At 40.9% G+C, this 21,684-nt stretch overlaps 1 protein-coding gene across 3 annotated transcripts; it reads left to right on the top strand.

Annotated features, from left to right (window-relative positions):
• Nucleotides 1-2,698: 2,698 nt before the first annotated feature.
• On the top strand, nucleotides 2,699-20,120 carry prdm2a (PR domain containing 2, with ZNF domain a). 3 transcript variants are annotated; one of them, XM_036988158.1, is made up of 6 exons: nucleotides 2,700-3,058; nucleotides 3,164-3,781; nucleotides 4,297-4,406; nucleotides 5,770-5,830; nucleotides 11,187-15,696; nucleotides 18,990-20,120. In XM_036988158.1, exons 5-6 carry the CDS (start codon nucleotides 11,281-11,283, stop codon nucleotides 19,002-19,004), a joined length of 4,431 nt encoding a protein of 1,476 aa, XP_036844053.1. In that variant the 5' UTR covers nucleotides 2,700-3,058; nucleotides 3,164-3,781; nucleotides 4,297-4,406; nucleotides 5,770-5,830; nucleotides 11,187-11,280; the 3' UTR covers nucleotides 19,005-20,120. The 3 variants fall into 3 exon arrangements, with proteins under 3 accessions (XP_036844054.1, XP_036844053.1, XP_036844052.1); XM_036988157.1 differs by having other exon boundaries at nucleotides 4,245-4,406; XM_036988159.1 differs by lacking the exon at nucleotides 4,297-4,406 and having other exon boundaries at nucleotides 2,699-3,058.
• Nucleotides 20,121-21,684: the final 1,564 nt, after the last annotated feature.

The following is a 21,684-nucleotide window of genomic DNA, read 5'->3' as shown; positions in this document are numbered from 1 at the left end:
TTTCTACCATCAAAATAGGATTCCAGGACAGGTGGTATGTGTGTTTGTATAAGTGTGTGTGTGATTTTGTGCACGTACATGTCTTTGTGCACGTTCGTGTGGGAGCGTCCTTTGGCTGCACATCTGGTGGGCTGGGATATATAGAAGTGTTTTTCTGTTCTAGTGACATGACTGTACTGTCATGAGAGGCATGGGAGGCCGTTGTGTGACACTCAGTGTCTGTAAGAGACGCCTATTGTTTGGCCAAAACACTGTACATTGATGGGGCTCTGATACACAGTGGCATTGTAGGCCCTCGGCCCCCCACACTTCTGTGGCTACAGTTTGGTGCATGTGTCATTGCCACAAGCCTGTATCTGCCTCGACAGGATACTCTCCCATGCATTTAAATCAGTGGCATATTTCATCCCAGTTTTACTGATTTCTACAACAACAGTTCCGTTTCTTAGATCATCCTTTGCCCCATAAAGTCCTAGTAAGTCATATTCAGCCTCAAGATCTGTGAGAGTAGCCTATTTGAAAGGTGCAATTTCCTGGTTGCTAAAATTCTAATAGTTCACCTAATTTCAGTTTGTGACAAAACAAGCAGTCATTGTGTAGAGAATCATTGTACCATCTAAACCGCAGTGAAATATGTTTTCCATAACCAAAAATATTTTCAGCTGTTTAGAGCTGGTGTACAAAATCAAAAGTTAAAGACACAAAAACGAAATGGAAGAAATGAAGCATAGCAATAGCGCACATAAAACAAATCTACAGCTTCTTAGACTTGCTTTCAATAAGAATGTGAGCTTGGTCCGGTCGCCCAAAAAGTTACATATTGCACCTTTAAAATTGGGTGAACTTTGCTTTCGGGTCAGTATATATTGGGTCCTGCCCTCTTACTGATGTAGAAGAAGTATTAAAGTAGTGTGTTAACCTTAAAGTAGTAGTGTGTAAAACTAGTTCTATGGTTAAACCCGTTTCTTAGAAGTCACAAAAGATGGCATGCATGCACTCGTCTCGACATGTGGTGGCAACATTTGATCCCTGTAACTCAACTTGACAAGTCAAGGGAGGTTGAGCCCAATTGCACAATGTGAGACTTTTATATGAAAGTATAGCTTTTTTTCTTGCTTAAAAAATAAATAAATGATTATGTATTATTCTGATGCTTTTTTAATTAAGTTACAATAATCGATTGATGTACAACAAATATACTCGCGAGACGTGAACCATAAGCAAACGCAGAACTATTGAGTCAAATTCTACCACACATCACACAAAAAATGCTCCAACGTTGTGAGACTGACACATCAAGTACATCCATACTGACAGAGTTTACAATTGTGCCATAGTTTATATATTTTTTATATCTTTCTTCTCCATGGAATCCCCTTTAGTCAACCGGCACATGCACCTCATGCACCTCAGGCTACTTTTGCTTACATTGCAAAGGTGGGGAGGTCAGGCTCTTGAGCCCAGTTTACAGTCAAGTGTGTGAGAGCAGCAGCAGCTCCAGTCACGGCCTCGTACTACCATCACAATGTCTAGTTTGGCCTACAGGGTTTTGATATCGGAACAACCCCCTGTGGATAACCAACTGACCGACAACATGAAAAGAACCCCGCCTCCTCATTGATCACATGATAAAAAGCGTCTCCAACGATATGACAGTCTCACATTTGCAGATATTCATATAGCCCTCGCAAAGAATGTTCTGTATGTTGACATGAATATGAAAGCGGGAGATATGCCATGAGAACAGCTGCTCTATCAGTGTTCTTTAGGTGCTGGATTAATGCAAGGCAGCTTGTGGCTCAATTGACAATTGTTGAGAAAACAGGTCTGGTAAGTGTTGGACGCAATAAAGACATTCCCCAAACAGCCATTGTGGGTTAAATTGGTCTGCTGTGTTTGTTCCTTTCTTTTCTGTCTGTAAACTACGAAAATGAATCCACCAAAGGAACATACGGTACTGCTAAAAATATTGCATGTTTACAAAATATTACATGTAAATAAACACTCATAAGTTATCCAGTGTTTGATTGTAGACTACTTGACACAATATACGTTTGTGAAGAAAGAAAGGTCAATGTAAGTGTAGACCTATCTAGGATACAACCGATTCAACAAGCCTCCAAATGTTAACCACTTTTACTTATAACATTTACTGTTATTTTCTACTATCTGCAATTGTATAATGAGCCACATAATTATATATTATCAAACAAAGCAAGGTATTCTTTGACAGCATCTGATGCTGCAGACTACATCTGTCAGACGGAGAAAGTGATGTCAATCTTCTTCTATACATTGGGACATAGTGCACTCAGGTGGAGAATGAAGCTAATGCATGTCTAATCAGTGTCTGCAGAACTGCTGGTTTTCATCCTTCTCTCGAATTTGGGACCTGGACCGATTTAGACCTGGGACACCAGGGGCCTCATTTATGAAACTGTGTGGAGGATTCACGTCAAAAGGTGGCGTAAGGACGAATATTCGGATTTATAACACAGTGTGTACATAAGTCCCATGTATAAATCACAATCAACTCTAAATTTGGCGCGCGTGAGCGAGCGTCTTGTCCCACCCTTTTAACGCCCATAGTTGCCTATAAATAGTGAAATACCCTTAATGAATATTCATCCATACTTGACTGCATGATGACAATGATGGCAAATCCCGACAGAAAGGCTAAAAAAAATAATTTCACCCAGTGTGAAATAAAAGTTATTGTAGGGGAAGTTGAAGCAAGACAAAATATATTGTTTGGTGGACACAGTGTGGGCATTACAAATGCCAACAAGGCGTTAGTGGCAGCATGTGGCGGACGCTGTTACTGCTGCTGGCTCAGAAGGTCGGACCCTCTCAGAAAAAAAGTGGTCCGACATAAAAGCGGAGGCCATAAGGCGCATAGCCTTACACAGACAAAGTGTTTGTGCCACAGGCGGGGGACAGGGACACCGTAGCTCAACCCCCTTGATGGGCGTCTTGCCAGTATTATAGGGGAATCCCTCCTGAGTAGTGACGGAGGTGGAGGGGGAAACGGACATGCAAGACACACCGGATGATCCAGGTATGTAATTAGTATTCCCTCGTTTGAAGAGTAAACCAAATGCATTCAAGTTGTATTTAAACATTTATTTACACAAACAATGGGGACATTTTCTATTGTTTTTAGTCACTGTGTTCAGCGGGGTCGGTGGTGCTGCAGCTGAGCAGGAGCTGAGTCGCCCAGCCCCCTGTCTCCACTGCACCTCGTGCGTCACAACCCTCCAGCAGCAGTGTCCTCACAGATGCAGTCCTGCAAACGCAAAGAGACACCATCGATGCGATTAACGAGGTTGCCAAGGAGTTGAAATGGGAGTTGAAGTGCAGGTCCTTCTCTGTAAAGCTGGGCCCACTACAGCACAGATATCAAAGACAACAGCTCTTGGTAATCGGATCCGGCTCATAAGCCACTCATCATCAATGGCCAGTAAATTTTGCTGTTCTCTGAAAATTCGCACTCTGAATTCTTCCATTCGCCAAATCTTCCGAACGGTGCAAAAGCAGCCATTGTGCGTCATTTTGCATTGTAATTGCATGCCTTTTTATACCCACTCATTTGATTGTCACAGTTACCCAATTGCGTAAGAGAGTGGCATACGCCTTCTTTTGTGCCTACGCAACATTTATAAATGAGGCCCCAGGTGAGTGGGCTTTGATTAGTCAATGACATTACAATGACTTGATTAAAATGACCAGCATTGCTGACCTCAAAGGCACGGATTTGATTACCCCTGAAATAAGAGATTTGGTGAGTCTAAAAAATACTAGTCCTGCTAGGTCAGTTGCAGCTTTCAGGAAGGCGTTGTTGGAATTTTTGTTTAGAGGTGACAAACCAGATGCATCATTTTATCTTGGGTCTATTTGAATGTGCAGTCAATTTGACTATGTTGTTGATGAGCTGATTAGAACAATTAGGCACCAAACTTGTCAATGTTGTCAAACCAACCTACAGAAGCCAAACTGTATTAGTAAGGGCAGTCCCACCTATGCAATAACAGGGGAAACACTGGCCTAATTATTTATTGTTCACTCCAGCTCATTTTTATGTTATAGTGGCCATTTATTGCAAATTGGAATGAAATTGCAATCCACATGTGGATAAGTTGATTTATTGCACTGTTGTAATGTGTACTGTGTGTTGACCAGGCACTGGCAATGCTGCAAAACGTCAGCACATCTTGAATATAGCCCTGACTTTTTTTCTCTCGTAGCCCAACAAACCTATTGTTGATTGGTCCTACATTTCTGACCTCCACATTGCAGCCAATGAACATTTCGGAAACAATTCTGTTATGGCACCATAAGGAAGACAATAACAGATGCAAGCCTACAACTGAAGAATACCCTAAGCTTTATTCAAGATTAATCTACAGGAAAGTATTTTGAAAAATTGTAAATACCCTAAGAATATCAACTGCATAGCAGCTACTGCATTCAAGTGCATGTAATGTCATCGACCTCTTATCATTGCTCAGTTAGCTAACTTTAGCTAAAGCATTCGTTAGCTAGCCACACGTTTGTTGTGTTAACGGTCAATGACAGCTGGTAGATTGGCTGTAGAATGATTATCGGTGTGTTTTAGCTGTATTGTTAGCTAACTGGCGAGTGGAATGGGTCCGCAATGAGCTTGCAGCCAAGTGACCTTTTGAGTTGATAGCTACAGCTCGAGGTGTTCTCGTTAGCCAGCTTGGAAGTGCTAGCTAACCGTGACGTTGATGCGACTAATGTGCAGCTGATGATATCTTACGTAGGGTAACCGTGTTGAAATAACTAGCTAGTTAGTATGTCAATATCGGAAACTTGGTTTGTTTTGGAGATAGATAGTTAACGTTAAAGTGATGCAGCAGGCGATCCAACAAGAATATGTGGATAGAGCATTATGATATGAAACTTGATTTGGTATCTAACTATAGTTATCTATTCATACAATTAGGGCTGGTTTTTGGACGAGGTAACAGTACAGCACAGGCTCTGCTATGGCACGGTATGTGTCGACTGGGCCTCAATCTTAATTTAGCTGCATTAACTCAAGTGATCACCAATCTCATGAAAATAAATCATTATTAACATTCAGATAACATTTTGTAAGGTCTGATGACTAGGCCCTATCGTGAAGCATGAGCCCCGTTGTTAACAATAATGGCTAGCCCTATCTAGTTAGCTTTTTTTTGTCTGTCTAGAGACTAGTCTGTGCATTAGCCTCGATATCTAACGTTAGTTGCCCTTGTCTTTTGTCTTGACAAGTGCATTCATTAGCTAATAGTTAGATTTCAATTGAATTAGCTAACAAAGGCCTTTCTGCTACAAAACATTTTAGTCATGGTAACTTTCATACATTCCTAATCAAATGTGACTGGTACTGTCAAACAGTTAACGTTAGGGATTCATCATCCAAACTATTGCCAAATTTACTGTACATTTTGTAAAATTGTTACAATAGCCTACTAATCAGTCCAAATGACCTTGACAAAAGCTTCTCCCCTGGTCCTGCTTTGCATGTGTTGCTGACCCCGATGTTAGACACTGACAGAATGTTTCAAACTGTAGTTCTGGTTGTTTTTCTCTGCCATCATTGCGTTGCCATTTTCTTGTATAGGGGCTCAAAAGAGCAAGGCGAGCTTGCAAAGAAACACTGCTGTTTCTACTACAGTAAGATTGTCAGGTCGTACAATGGTGTTTTGCTGCTAGTCTCTTACTATTTTCTTTATTCATATATGTGTTTGTCACTTCTTACAGACAGAAGCCTGGTCAAAACAAGCAAAGTCAAAAATGATGCAGTGAACCGATTCTGAAGATGGTAAGCATGCGGTGGACTACTTCAACCTAAATCTAATTGAAATGTGTTTTATCATATCTATCCTCAGGTTTGTAACACAAAAAATGTAGTTTAGGTCACCCTTATCTGAAAATACAAATGTAAGTAGGTGTTTTTCAAGACCATGTGACATACCAAGCATTTAATCTGTATTTCACATCCATGAGGTGTAACTGCAAATAATATATAGGCTCACCAGTAAAATAAAATGTTACTTGTCACATGCTTTGTAAACAACAGGTGTGGACCAACAGTGAATGCTTACTTATGGGCCCTTCCCAACAATGCAGTAAATAGAAAAGTAAAACACGTAATAGATACACAATGAGAAATGATAATTTGGCTATAATCAAGGGATACCAGTACAAGGTAATTGAGGTATATATGTAGCAGTGCACAAATATCAAGTCCATATTATGCTGCTGATTCCTAGTTATATGTACATATCAGCGGAGGCTGCTGAGGGGAGGACGGCTCATAATAATGTCTGGAATGGAGTTTAATGGAATGGTATTAAACATGTGCCTTTCCATTGACTCCATTCCAGCCATTATTATGAGCCGTCCTCCCCCAAGCAGCCTCCGCTGATATGTACATATAACTAGGAATCAGCAGCATATGTGATGAGTCAAAACATTTAGTGCAAAAAGGATTAATGCAGACTGTCAGGGTAGCTATTTTACTTTTCTAAATAGTTAAGTTAACAGTTAGCCAAATAGCTACTCTCGTCTAGATAGTACATTACTTTACCAGTCAAAAGTTTGGACAAACCTACTCATTCAAAGGTTTTTCTTAATTTTTTACTATTTTTTACATTGTGGAATAATAGTGAAGACATCAAAACTATGAAATACCACAAATGGAATCATGTAGTACCCAAAAAAGTGTTAAACAAATGAAGAATCTAAAATATATTTTCAAAATAGCCATCCTTTGCCTTGATGACAGCTTTGCACACTCTTGGCATTCTCTCAACCAGGTTCACCTGGAATGCTTTTCCAGAAGTCTTGAACAAGTTCCCACACATGCTGAGTACTTGTTGGCTGCTTTTCCTTCACTATGCGGTCCAACTCATCCCAAACTACCTCAATTGGGTTAAGGTCAGGTGATTTTGGAGGCCAGGTCATCTGATGAGGCACTCCATCACTCTCCTTCTTGGTCAAATAGCCCTTACACATCCTGGAGGTGGGTTGGGTCATTGTCCTGTTGAAAAAAAAATGATTGTCCCACTAAGCGCAAACCAGATGGGATGGCGTATCGCTGCAGAATGCTGTGGTAGCCATGCTGGTTAAGTGTGCCTTGAATTCTAAATAAATCACTGACAGTGTCACCAGCAAAGCACCTTCACACTTCCTGCTTCACGGTGGGATCCACACATGCAGAGATCATCCATTCACCTACTCTGCATTTCACAAAGACACAGCGGTTGGAAACAAAAATCTCAAATTTGGACTCATCACACCAAACGACATTTCCACCGGTCTAATGTTCATTGCTTGTGTTTCTTGACCCACGCAAATCTCTTATTCTCATTGGTGTCCTTTAGTAGTGGTTTCTTTGCAGCAATTCGACCATGAAGGCCTAATTAAAGCATTCTCCTCTGAACAGTTGATGTCATTTCTCTTTGCTTATTTGAGCTGTTCTTGCCATAATATGGACTTGATATTTTACCAAATAGGGCTGTCTTCTGTATACCAACCCCACCTTGTCACTTCTGATTGGCTCAAAGGTATTAATTTGCGGAATTTCTACCTCATGAAGCTGGTTGAGAGAAGGCCAAGAGTGTGCAAAGCTGTCATCAAGGCAAAAGGTGTCTACTTTGAAAAATCTCATGTAAAGTATTTTGATTTAACACTTTTTTTTATTTTTTTTAATTACTTACTACATGATTCCATATGTGTTATTTCATAGTTTGTCTTCACTATTATTCTACATTGTAAATTAATAGTGAACTAAAATAAAAAACCTTGAATGAGTAGGTGTGTTCAAACCTTTGACTGGTATTGTATATTAATGAAAGTATTCAGACCCCTCAACCTTTTCCACATTTTGTTACGTTACAGCCTTATTCTAAAATCTACACACAATACACCATAATGAAGCAAAAACTTTTTTTTAGAGATGTTTGCTAATTTATAAAAGAAACTGAAATATCACAGTTGCATAAGTATTCAGACCCTTTACTCAGTACTATGTTGAAACACTTTTGGCAGCGATTAAAGCATAGAATATTCTTGGGTATGACACTGCAAGCTTGGTACACCAGTATTTGGGGAGTCTCTGCCATTCTACTGTGCAGATCCTCCCAAGCTCTGTCAGGTTGGATGGGACTGACGATATTCGATCGGGTTCAAGTCCGGGCTCTGGCTGGGCCACTTAAATACAGGCGACTATATTGATAAGTCACCTTGTCCTAAAGATTTACACGGTTATCAAAACGTCAGTGTAAGCCTACACGTACCCCCCCTGCCGACCCCTCAGTTTGGGAACCACTGCTCTACAGAGCCATCTGTCTTGTTATACCATGTTCAAGACAACTGGGAACTCTGGGGGGGGGTCATTCAATTCGGAATTCTGACATCTTTATAGAGCTCAGACAGACATCTGACTTGAGGATTACTGACGTCATGATTTGACCTTGAGTTCCCAGTTGTCTTGCACCGATCAAACGACTTGGGAAACTCAGTTTGATCACCAAATTAATTAGTGAAGTAAATGAAAGCCTCACCAGGTAGCTACATATCTATTTTAGTTTCACCGTGCGATCATTCAAAAAAATATATTTACCTTTCCACAAACCATCTTTACATGTTGCTTGATAATGAGCAAGTTAACCCATATGTATCAAAGAATGGGTCATGCGTCCACGATTTAGTTAGTGACTACTGCCTGGCCAGTGATCTAGCTAGCTGCATTTCAGTAATGACCTATCCTCCTAAATGCGATGGTCAAGTTGAAAATAGTTGCCTGAAAAGGAACTAGTCACCAGTTATTGTTGCCCATGGTGTAATCATGTCTAACCAGTTGGCTAGTGTAGCCTGTGTGCCCTTGACCTACAAAGACTAGATAGCTGTGTTTTTTTTTGGCATCCACGATTAGCTAGCTAGTTGGCTACTTCATGGCCAGTGTAATCCCTCGATTCTTGACTGTCACACACACACAATCATTTGTGTTCAGGGGTGTTTATTGTAGTCTTCTTTGCCATGTAGTCTATTGTAGTCTCCTATCTAATCCCAGTCCGTGTTGCCAACTCTTCACTCAGTAAGGAAAGTAGATATTGGCTGTCCTGAAAGTTGCTAAATTATGTCATCGATTAATTTGCCTAATTGGCCATGTGCGTGTAATTGTGATGGACGCTGCAGGAGAGAGGAATAATATCGTGGGAGAGACAAAAAGTGAGTAAAAAACACCATAAATTTGTTTAGAACTACAAATGAACTTTCTTCTGTCGGTTCTTGTTTTTGTTTTTTATGTCACAATTCCAACCCTCCTTTATCCGGGCTTGGGACCGGCAAGTGACCCAAAGGAGACACTCTGGCGGAGTTACTTAGTTTTTTATTTTAATTTTTAATTTTGAGTTTTTTATTTTGTTTTAGCACATTTACATCCCGCCCTGAATGTAAGCCAGGGCAGGATCAGCCAGCGGCGGCTTCCCGCATGCGCAATTCATTTGCAGTCTGGTCACGGAGGGGTGAACATCTCCTGCTCTGACTGCAGCTGGGAGGTACTGGCCTGTGAGTGTTTTGGAACGGGGGTGGGGCCCTCGAAGTGTAAGAACGATACGTGCTTTCACGTCAGTCTCCAATAACACCAGAAAAAGTCGCTAGATTTGTCGCGAGTACTTATTTTCCACCATAATTTGCAAATACATTCATTAAAAATCCTACAATGTGATTTTCTGGATTTTTTTTCTCATTTTGTCTGTCATAGCTGAAGTGTACCTATGATGAAAATTACAGGCCTCATCTTTTTAAGTGGGAGAACTTGCACAATTGGTGGCTGACTAAATGCTTTTTTGCCCCATTGTACATGTCGGCAATTTATTAATGAGTAATTTGCCAAAATGGGCAATGGAAACACTTCAACCACTACATTTCTTTATTGGACACTAGGTTGTAATTATTATATATATTTTTTTAGGTGTGACGCCATTTCATCCAGCTGTTTTGATCGACACGATGGGTAAATGGAAACGCACCCTAGAAGGAAATTGTCATATTTTCAATGCAAACTTTCTAAATGTCAACAAAAAAATCACTGCACAAGTTAATGGAAACATAGCTATTGAAGTTGGTGGTTACTACTGGGTTCAGATCTGAGGTGAGAGAGATTGTCCGCCATGTTTTGATAAGTGCTCAGAGTGATGTCACGCACTTAAGGCTCAACCAATCACCCGACGAGTTCTATGTCGAGACTAATGAAATAAATCAAATTGTTTTTTTTCTCCGCGCAAAAACTCACAATTTATTCACTCCTACCAATGAGACATGGTAGTCATTACTATGGCAATTCAAGATGGCGCTCCCCATAACTCTAATAAAAAAATTTCAAGATCAAAATTCAAAAAATAGGTGTTTCTTATATTACAAGCATGTTTAGTATTAGTGGATTGAATAGCTTTAATTAGCTATTAGCTTTAATTCCTGAAGTGTTTCCATTCCCCATGGTAAAAACAAATTACATACATTTCATAAATTTAATATAATAATCAAGAAATTATGAAATAGTTTGACAACCCTGTTTTGTAAGCTTTTAAATGATAACAATCTCAACCGTTTAACTTTTCCCGTGATGAATAAGGCATGGATGTCTGGGGTATGTAAAATAAGTCAACTTTGAGCACCTTTATCTCTTGACTGTTTTGGCATTCAGGTACAAAAAGTCACTTTCTGAACACATCTTCTACAAGGACACATTTTGTATGAAAGGTTTCGTTCAAATAAAAAGGGGTGTTATCAAAAAGTGATTGAATTCAAATGGCCTTTCCCTATACATATCTTATTGGCACCTAAGTATCGTGCTCATATCGTGAGATCCTTGGCAATACCCAGCCCTTGTTTTGAAGCTATAGTTGTCCAGAAATGTATGTACCAATTACACATTGACCCTTTGATAAATATAAATGGAACATATATATATTTTTCCTGTTTTAGAGTTTTAAAATGTACTGCACCGAGCAGGCCAGTGGAAAGTTTGATTAACTGGGGGTTCGGAAGACGTTGTCGTGCAAGCAGGCAAATAGGAATGTTGAGCCCTGACTAGTGTGATTTGAGCAGTCAATATGGGGCTAAATGGATATTAAATGACAGGATCTTAATTTGTATATCTGTTCAATCAGGTCTGAGCTGAGAGGTTCTCCCACCTGCCGATCCCTACAAAAGTTTGCTGTGTCAGAGGACTCCAAAGAGAAGAGTACGCAGCTTCCCAAGGCCATGGAAGACTCTCACACTTTATACATCTCAGAGTTGGGAGACGATGACCATTTAGAGGAGGAGATGGAAGATAAGGAGCTTGAGGAAACTCACTGCAGTCTTTATTTAATGTCCATGGAAACGGATGAGCTGGCAGATTCAAACACAAGTTGCCAAAAACCTGAGGCCAAAGGCTGTGGCCTGAAGCAGGATTTAGGATCGGTCTCCCATTCAGCAACCCCTGAGCTCCCAGAGGATCCTGACCATGACCCTGATGTAGAGCTCCAGGACTCATTTCCCTGCCAATTCTGTGAAAGAAATTTTACCAGCAAGCAAGGCTTAGAACGTCACATACACATCCACACCTTAGCTAACCACCACACACACATATTTAAGTGTAAGTACTGCAGCAAGTCCTTTGGCTCAAAAATTGGCCGGCGACGGCATGAGAGGAGACATGAAAATGCAAAGGCAAGGCCTGGATCTTTAATAAAGCCTGTGGAGCCTCCAAGTTCTGCCCTACAGCGCAACGGTCCAGAATGTGTGTCTTCTCCAAGTAGCTCCAGTGCCTCTGTTTTGGCAGACAGAGAACAGGCGTCTATGTCAGATGAACATGGAGAATTACAGGGTGGTCACACTTGCAAGTATTGCAAAAAGGTTTTTAGCACGCATACAAACATGCGACGACATCAGCGCAGGATCCACGAGCGCCATCTCCGGCTCAAAGGTAAGGAACCCCCACTGTTGCAGGAAGCAAAACATCCAAAGCTACCCCCTATTAAATCTCAACAGGATACCAACAACACAAGCCCAGTAGCAGTTCTTGAGATCGAAAGTGACCAAGAGGAGCAATATATGCTGGATATCTCTGGTAACATCTCTGAGAACCTCAGCTTTTATATAGATGGGAAGATTGTATCAACAAGCACTGTCAGCGGCTGTGAGGTAGTTGAAGTGAACTCTGGATCTGCTACTTTAGTCGGACTAAATGCTGTGATTATTAATCCTGCCCAGATCAGTCAGGCTCTTAAAGTAGAGACTGCTACTCACACAGGAAAAGGGATATCTGGTCAACCCTTGACAAAAAGGAGAACTGCCACACCACCTCTTCTACCCCAAATCAAAACGGAATTAGAATCGGAAGTTTTGTCCTCTTCTTCATCAATTGTGTCATCTTTGATAGAAAGTCTCATTCCTCAGAACACAGAGTCTACTATCCTTCAGAGAGAGAGAACAGTTTATCTGTCACCTAAGCTGAAACAGCTCTTACAGATGCAAGATGGCCTCAAACCCAGCTTTGCCCTGATCACAGAAGGCCAGAAGCTGTGTTCACCACTTTCCCTGACTGTCCTCCCAGCAGGATTGGGGAGGTTTAAAAGAAGGACCGGGTCTCCCCCAAACTCACCACAAAGCCCTATGTCGAATGTTGAAAGCACAACAACCGATGTGGGTGTTTCTATTGCTGTCAATGCCCCAACGTCAGAGAGCCAATGCAGTTCACCCGCATGCAGTTTATCCAGCAATGATGAGAGTGAGATCTCCAAAAGTCCACCAGTAAACGATGCAATGACAACTCGTGTCTTGCCAGAGGGATGGTCCCCAATGAGTGGGGGTTGTTCCTGCAACCAGCAACCTTTGGACCTCTCAAATGCTGTCAAGAAAAGTGAAGACGAAGCCCTGCGGGAAGCTGTGTTGGACTTGAGTGTGCACAGAAAGAGTGCAGATTCGGAAGCAAAGAGAATTTTAGTTCCACAGCCCTTAAATAAAAAGAGGAAGCCAAACACCAGCATGTTGGAGAAGGTGCTGATGAATGAGTACGCAAACCTAGAGGTTGTTGCAGAGCAAGAATTAAGTATATTAGAAAATCATGATGCACCGTTAGTTACAGACTTTGCCATAGTTACTGCTTCGGATATGTCACCTGCTACTGAAGGCGAGGTGTTCGGATTAACTTTTCCCTCTGCAGCACTTAGTCCATCCCCTTCCTCTCTAGCTTCAGTCCCCAGGCAATCAATCTCACCATGCACCATAGCACTTGCTTCCCCATCTCCACATCCAATCTTACCCACTGCTCCGTCGCTAATTACTGTTTTAGCACCACCAACATCTTCCTCTAGCAATTCCACAAATCAACCTATCCTTCAAGTATTGGCCTCTAAGATATCTCCTAATCCTTTAATAATCTGCACAGAAGATTCATTGAATTCAGCTGAGTGTGAGTGGAGAGCTGCTTTGCCAGATTGGGCTACCTCTAATTCTGCAAGCCAAATTGCCATCTCTAAACCCCTTGACCCAACTCTCAATCTACAAGGGCATGTGTTTCTCACAGATCACACTTTAAATCAAATAGCTCTGAACACTACCACAGTTGAATCCAACATTGGATTTGAAGTGCCAACATGCTCTCCAGCTTTAACTCTAAACGATTCCCTTATCAACTCCTTTGACATTACTAGTAATACTGTTTTAATTGAATGCACAGTTGCTCTTGAAACCCCAGAGAACCTTGTCCCTACCACAATTGATTTCCAAGAGAATAATTTTGAATCCACAGCACCTGCGCAAATTGTCATAAATCAGCAGCAGCCTCTGTCCTTGCCTCATGAAACCATTGACCCTACTATTTTAGTATCTTCTTTAGAGCAATCGGTTACCCTTTCAACGCTGTCTGCAGTCATATCTGAATGTCCAACTCGTCAAGAATCCATTTCCTCCCCTGTTCCTGCCATTATTAAAACGGAATCAAACCAAAAGGTAGTATCAGAGGACATATCTATCTGCCCCTCTAAAACGCCGCCACCCTCTGAGGGCACAAGTCAAGTGGAAGAATCCTCAAATGAGACCCTCTCCAAGCTACAAGACACTTTCACTAAGGAATTCATATGCAATGTATGTGATAAGCTTTTTCATTCAATGAAGGAACTGGGTCATCATGTAAGTGAGCATTCTGATGAATGGCCATACAAATGTGAGTTCTGTGTGCTACTCTTTGGAAAGCCCACGGCATTGCTTGATCACAGGTCAACCCTCCATGGCGTCGGCAAGAGCTATGTTTGCTGCGCATGTACAAAGGAATTTGCTTATCTTTGCAACCTGAAACATCATCAAAAGGAGTTGCACCCTGGCCAGGAATGCAAATACACAGAGGAAGAAAATGGCAAGCTACGACCCCAGAACTATAACAATGCAACAAAAGTTAGCACAGAGGCTTTGTCCTACTGTGCCATGGCGGAGTCCAATAAACCTGTCATAAAAGATGAGGGAGAATTAGACGACGCTACTGAGGAACTCTTTACCACAATAAAGATAATGGCTTCTGAGGGAAGCAAACCCAAAGGCCTGGATGTTTGCCTTGGCATCAACCAACACTATCCCAGTTTTAAGCCGCCTCCGTTTCCCTATCACAACCGGACACCTGTTGGCTCTGTAGCATCAGCTACCAACTTCACCACCCACAACATCCCACAAACCTTCAGCACTGCTATCCGATGCACTAAATGCGGCAAAAGCTTTGATAACATGCCAGAGCTGCACAAACACATTCTTGCCTGTGCAAATGCCAGTGACAAAAGACGCTATACACCCAATAAGAACCCCATTCCTCTTCGTCACTTTGCAAAAGCCCAAAATGGAGTACTGTCCTCTACTAATTCCACAAATGGCCAAAATGCTCTACACACGGCAAGTCAAACAAATCGTCCCAAACTCTATCAGGAGCCACCTGCCAAGTTGAAGCTTAATGCACTCAACAAAAGGAAAAAACAGCTGGTACAGAGGGCCATTTCACAGAGGAGTAAGTCTACCTCTTTGACAAAGAAAACCTCTTCTCTAGTCCATGAGGAGCAAGAGATCTATGTCTGTCCGCATTGCATTAGAGAATTCACATACCGCCGCAGCCGGACCAAGCACATGGCCGTCTGCCCCAGGAAACCTGCTGCCAAAGAGGCCAAGAAAAGAAAAGATGGCAGTATCTCTTACACTAAGGAAAATAACGGCCACCTTCGCAGAGAAGTCCATCATTTGGAAGAGAAATCTGACCATGAACAGAAAAGCAGAGCCCATAGTTCAAGTCCAACAAAGAGGACAGCCATATTACCAGCTCATAAAGTCCTGTCAAACAAAAAAAGTAAAGCCATCATTGCAATGGCAAGTGTCCAAACACCGCAGGAGGCACCCAAACTGACTGCGCTGTCTCTTGTTCGCCCTTTCAACTCCCCACAACGTCAAGGCAGTAGGATGCAGCATGGTGTGAAGGAAATTCGTTCTAACATTACAATGGTGAAATCCCACCAACAACCACCACAGGTGGATGAGCACCCCTGCAGTCAGAGTGGAAGGGTGAGGGGACCAGTGACCCGCAGTCTACAGCAGATTGTCGTCACAGATTCAGCAAAGGAAGAACAGCTGACCAGTCAGGAGCCACCAGGGGATCTGCAGGTATTCTATGCATGAAATCATGGCTAACATTACAATTCTCTACCCTTCTCCCGAAGTGTGCACTCATACATTCCCCCTCATGGATTTAAAAATAACGGACTGGTGTGAGGAATATGGTCGAGATTCATCTCCAGCCATGCTTGCATCAATCCAATACTTTTGAATACATGAGGAATGAGTGAACAAGTGTGGCAGGTAGCTTAGCAGTTAGAGCATTGGGTCAGTAACCGGAAGGTTGCTAGTTCGAATCACTGAGCCGACTAGGTGCAATCTGTCGATCTGCCTTTGAGCAAGGCACACGTAACCCTTAATGCAGTGGTTTCCACAAGTACATGGAGTAGCCAGCCAAATAGAAAAAGTTGCCAGCCAGAGAGTTCCGGGCTAATGAAGTGATGAAGTGATTTACGGGAGTTTAGTGAAGCCCAGACGACCTTCTGATACAGGATGCTGTGATGAGTATTAAAACTGTCATCTGTAATAAAGCGAAGAATGCATCCAATGGTTTAAGAGTAGTTGCTGCCGCATTCTGGTAAATAGTATCACCATAGTCAAGAACTGTCCGGAAAGTTGACTGCACAATCTGCTTCCTGCTGTTCATAGATTGGCAACATCTGTTTCTAAAATATAAGCCCACTTTAAACGTTAGCTTTTTAACTAGCTCATCAGTTGTTGTTTTTTAACGTTAGATCTTTATCAATCCAAACGGCCAGATATTTATAGGCAGCGACCGGCTCCATGAGCGAAGTATCCAATAAGTGAATATGTAGACCATCTGAGAAATTGTTCTGTGAATCACAGAACATATATTTAGCTTTGCCTGCATTAAGTAAACGTTTTTAATCAACAAGAGCTTTCTGTAATATAACAAAATCAGAAATCAGATTGCAGCTCGAACTTAGCTTTGTCAACAGTCGGTGCAATGGCATACATAACCGTATCGTTTGCATACAGATGAATATTACTGGATTTAATACATAGACCAATAATATTTAAATAAATAGTAAAGAGAACAGCTCCCAAAATCTACCCCTGCAGTACACCTTTCGTAATATCGAGGAAACTAGATTTGACACCATCAGAAAGCAAACACTGTGTCCTGTCTGTCAAGACCTCTCATCCAGGCCCATTTCAGACCGTTTTTGACGAGAAATGGTGTCGAATGCCTCGGAAAGGTCTGTAAATAAAGCAGCACAATGTTGTTGTTTTTTATGATCTAGGCAATTCAATCTAAAACAAGCATAGTGGCTGAAACAGCATTGACCAGATCTAATACCAGATTGGTGCATATTTAGAATAGAGTGAAGTTACCAAAGTTCTTAGCTGAGTTGGTCAGGGATTCTAATACCTTAACTTGGCAAGATAAGTTGGCGATTGGGTGGTAATTATCTAAGTCAGAAGGATCTCCGCCTTTTATGTAGGGGGAGGACATGTGACGCTTTCTAAATCTTAGGGAAAACACCAGTACCAATTGTCAAGTAAAAAAATACAAGGTAAAGGTACATCAATGAGTAGGGCAGAGCGCTGTATTAAGAAGGGGTCAAGTGAATCAGCCCATGTGGATTTCATTACATCGTTCTTTAGCAAGGCAACTCAAAGCAGTGCCTTGAGTTACAGGCATACTATGCTTTGATTAAAAGTTACGGAAACACTATCTACATCAGAATGTTTTAATAGCATTTTCACCTTAAACAATACTACAGTCACTAACATACAGCTATTAATGCTCCCAATGTTTAAGTAGGCCTACTCCCTCTTATCAATGTTCTTGTGATACATGTGCACAGTACACGGACACACACACAGCTTTAAGTACTGTTAAAGCTTCAGGCATTCTAAATGAGTGTGACTATAGGAAGAAAAAACTGGCTCTATGGATTCAAAGAACAAATAGCTTTTTTAACTTTAACGTCCAACAATGTTGTGAAAACACTAACTAATCTGTACTGTTCAGGTAACTTTACACACACTTGTTCTCAGTAGCCTATTCCTTCTCAGTTATTCCTGTGCCATCCACATTTGTGCGTAGTTTAGTCAGTTGTCAAGTTCAGGTTGCTAGCTAGGTAGCATGACTATATTTAAGAATGAAGCACGTGTTTAACATGTTGACTACTCCATTGTCGACACTTTAATCAAATCAGTAAGCCTATATCAATATATATAATAATGTCATGTGTTTTCTTTTTCATATTTTGGACTTGAATGAGTCCCTTTCGCCACTACCTATTTATTGTTCCCGCAGTGCGGATTCAACATCTTCATCAAATGTTTTCATCATTTATCTGCAGTTTTGTTCAAAAAGAGCCGTTCACAAACAACTCATCACACTGAGAGTCCTTAGCGGTCACTGGCAAGTATCCACATGGGTTTCGATTTCCTATGAAAATACAAACAAGATATTTGGTTTACTTGTCCCGATGCAATACCGTTGACAAATAACTGTTTATTAAATCAGTTCGACACCTTTTATAAACTAGTCCATTGGTATGTTTGTCCTGGGCTACAACACAATTGTGTACTTTTGAGTGCGGTAGAGGACCGGAGTTGGGAACCTGGCACTGAACTAGTCAACACTTGTTCTGTTGTCAATCAAAGTGCACAGTAGCATGTAGCCTCTGCGCCTTGACTCCGTGGCTGTGTAGGCCTATGAAACATGCAAAAGAAAATAAATGAATGTGGCACAAAACAACAATTCGGTGGATTTCCACTCATAGTTACCACTTACATTACACAACACCTAAAAATGAGTTCACAGGAGACAATGAAGAAGCATCATGCTCTCCCTCTGTGAAAATAAATGTTGACCAAAGTCAACCACAGCGCACATAACACTGGTACCGAGAGGGACAGACAGGGGACTGACAAACCAGCAGTTTTTCCCTGTCCTATCAATAGATCACTAGAAGATGCATATCGTTCATTCCGGGAGAAGGCTATTCTGACTTGTCTGACTAGCGAATTGAAACTTTTTTTATATGAAAAGAAGCCTAGTTAATTAATGAAGTGCAAAAAGTAGCCGGCTTGCAATGAGTCTTATCAGCTATTTAGCCGATGGCTAGCGCTGATGGAAAACACAGATAATGGCTGATCCCTGGCGGTGATCAGTGTCTTGGAGTGGGATATGCAAAAAGTACATTTGCATTTCACACCTCACACGTGTACAGGTTACACCCATGTACATGTGTGAAACACGACAAATAAAGGCACCCCCTATTTGACTGACGAGTGTACACTTGTAATTAAGGGGGATTAATTAAAGTTGCACCTTTTCTCACATTTAATTTTTATATTCTCAGGATCCTTCAATTTGAGATTCATCCAATGGACTGCTTCAGACAGTGGAAAGTTGAGGATCATGATACATTTGTGGAGGCTTAATGAAAGAAATACAAATGCAAGAAGAGCTGGCGAATGCAGCAGTGGGTAGGTGCAATCGGACAATGTATGGAGGCTTTCAGAGAACATTTTTGTTGTGCATTTCTTGTCCTTTTCACAGAATGTTTGGAAAAGACTGCTGTGCACTTTGAGAAACTTTACCTGTGATGGGCACGTGCATCACAGAACAAGTCATCTTGATGATTATCTGAAAAAAATAATTAAAAAAGCCCATCCCTATGAATAACTAGTGCGGTTTGCAAGTGGCAATCATAGGGGCATGCAGTTATTACATTTTTTTTTTCAGTTAGCTATATGTGTACTGTTATGTGGCCTTTTTTATTTGGAACCTAAATGCATGCTACCAGTTTATTGTAGTACTAGATTGCCCCTTTCTCACTCAGTCTGTCCAATTTCAAACCACACTTTTTAGGTTTGAATGATCATCAACAAGTGAAACTCTGGATCTCTTAAAAGGATAGTTTTCCAAATGTTTAACGTAATCGTAATAATTGTCATACCTCGAGGAGTTATGTGGCTGTCTTAGAATTTTAATACAAGCTCCAAGGAAAGCCCTGAGAGGTAAACAATGCATGGAATGTGAGTATAAAACCCTAGAGCTGGGCGATATGAGATTAATTGGAATGTATGTCTAGCGCGATATTCCAAATGCCTGTATCTCATGAATCCATTTTTTGTTGTACCTTTGCATTTACACACACCAAGCCCAGCCCCCTGGCACTCACAACGACAAAGATGAGAGATCACCTCTTCTTCTCTGACAGTGGTTTCAACTCTCATTTGCATTTTAGGTTTGGTCTGACAATATGTCATATGGAAACCAAAACACATAAAAAGGTTAATCTCCTCTATTATAGTAAAGTAATGTTTCTAATGGGGACCTCCTGGAGGTTAGGGAGCCCCAGATAGCATATGAACACTCATAAATAATGGCAGGAAATTTGCTTTAACGGTTGACTTTGGGTGCGATAAACGGTCCAACTTATTGTCAAACAGAAATTGGGTGTGCCTTGGGTGGTTAATCAATGTCATTGTCAATTGTCAATGTCACATCATGCGCGGCGTGACCGACGTAGCTAGTTTGTTAGCCACTTCTAGCTCGCCAGTAACTCCTCCAGTATGTGTTGACGTCATTTCACACTTTGTTTTTCAACGGAAGCTGTAGAGATTGGTAAGAAATGGAACTTCAAAAGCCAAATGTCTTATTCATCAGTATATATTTTAACGCATTACATGACCTTGGAATTATGGTGCATTGTTATGGTGCATCAGTTATACAGTTTAAAGCTGTTTATTTTAGAGTTTTTGTCCAAAGTCTACCTTTTTTAAAGTAGCTGTCCAGTGTTTCCAGATGTCTATGAAATATGATCTATATTTAATTACAATACGAGTTGAATATTTTTTCTTCCAATTCTTTTGAATTATGTTAAAAAGCAGCTGGGTGTATACCAGTCATTAAAATGATTCATGCGAGTAGACCGCTGATTGGCCAGCTCATCCTCCTCAGGAAGATGACATCATCCTCGTTGAGGAAATGGCAAGTTTTTTTAAAACATTTTTAAATGGTCTGTTTGAGATACTTATCTCAAACCGACGGGGACCCCCGTCTACTGTTCGTCGTGGACTTGTCATTGAGAGATTTGTTTATGAGACCAGTGTTAATAATTTTCTATAATGCCTCCTACAGAAGTTGCTCATTATTAGTGAATGGGCATTATGCATGGTTCTGGTTACATTTTTAACGAAAGACTTGAAAACCAGATCAGTGATTATTGCAGAAAAGCAATTTAAATAATGACATTATTAGTGGGTCTTATGGGTGTGGAAGGAGTATATGTACTCTAGGTATAATTTCACAAGCCATGCATTCTTTAGATTATTGCTGCTGTTTTAAATGCAGGGTATTTTACCTTTAATTGTACAACAAAGCTTATTTAGAGAACTTTTTTTTTTAAATGACGTATATCGTGATTCGAAGCCCTATAAAAACCTAGACTAAAAAGTTATGTTCTGAAATCTTTCATTCAATGTCAAACACGGATATTCGATATTGATATTGTTACAATATAACTTGAATTGAATTATGTGAACTATTTTAGGCAAGGCTTCATACTCACATTACATGCAATGCTTAGTTCACAGGGATTTCCATATAGCTTGTATGCAAATTCAAAGACAGTTATAACTCATCGTGAGCTAAGAAAACAATTAACATTGCAAAACCTCTGTGGTGCTGTTTCGCCCAATGTGGATCTCCGCTTTAAAGGTGAATTCTGTAAGTAATTAAACATCTTGATGGCCCTTAAAGCTAGAGTCTGGGATTGATATATCTATAAATGAATTATATACAGACCATGATTTTTGAAGAATATAACTTCTACATACCTGCATTAGCGTATGGCATTAACTGCCTTACCCAATCATAGTCCAAATTATAAGTTTGTAATTGTAAACAAAAAAGCATCACAAACAAATTAACTGATGTGGTTGTCATGGACCGTCAGTCCTTGCATTTAGATCAGTGTGTATGAATTTGAGAGGGCTACATTTCCCTAGCCCCATCCCTCCGCTGTATACTAAATTAGGAGGCAGGGC

Source organism: Oncorhynchus mykiss, chromosome 9, assembly GCF_013265735.2.
Source record: "Oncorhynchus mykiss isolate Arlee chromosome 9, USDA_OmykA_1.1, whole genome shotgun sequence".
In the NCBI taxonomy this organism is placed as follows: domain Eukaryota; kingdom Metazoa; phylum Chordata; class Actinopteri; order Salmoniformes; family Salmonidae; genus Oncorhynchus; species Oncorhynchus mykiss.
This window is presented reverse-complemented; position numbering and strand designations above follow the sequence as displayed.

What these genes read in the sequence shown, in the direction of transcription:
- prdm2a (XM_036988159.1), top strand. Translation starts at nt 11,281, where the DNA reads ATGGAAGACTCTCACACTTTATACATCTCAGAGTTGGGAGACGATGAC.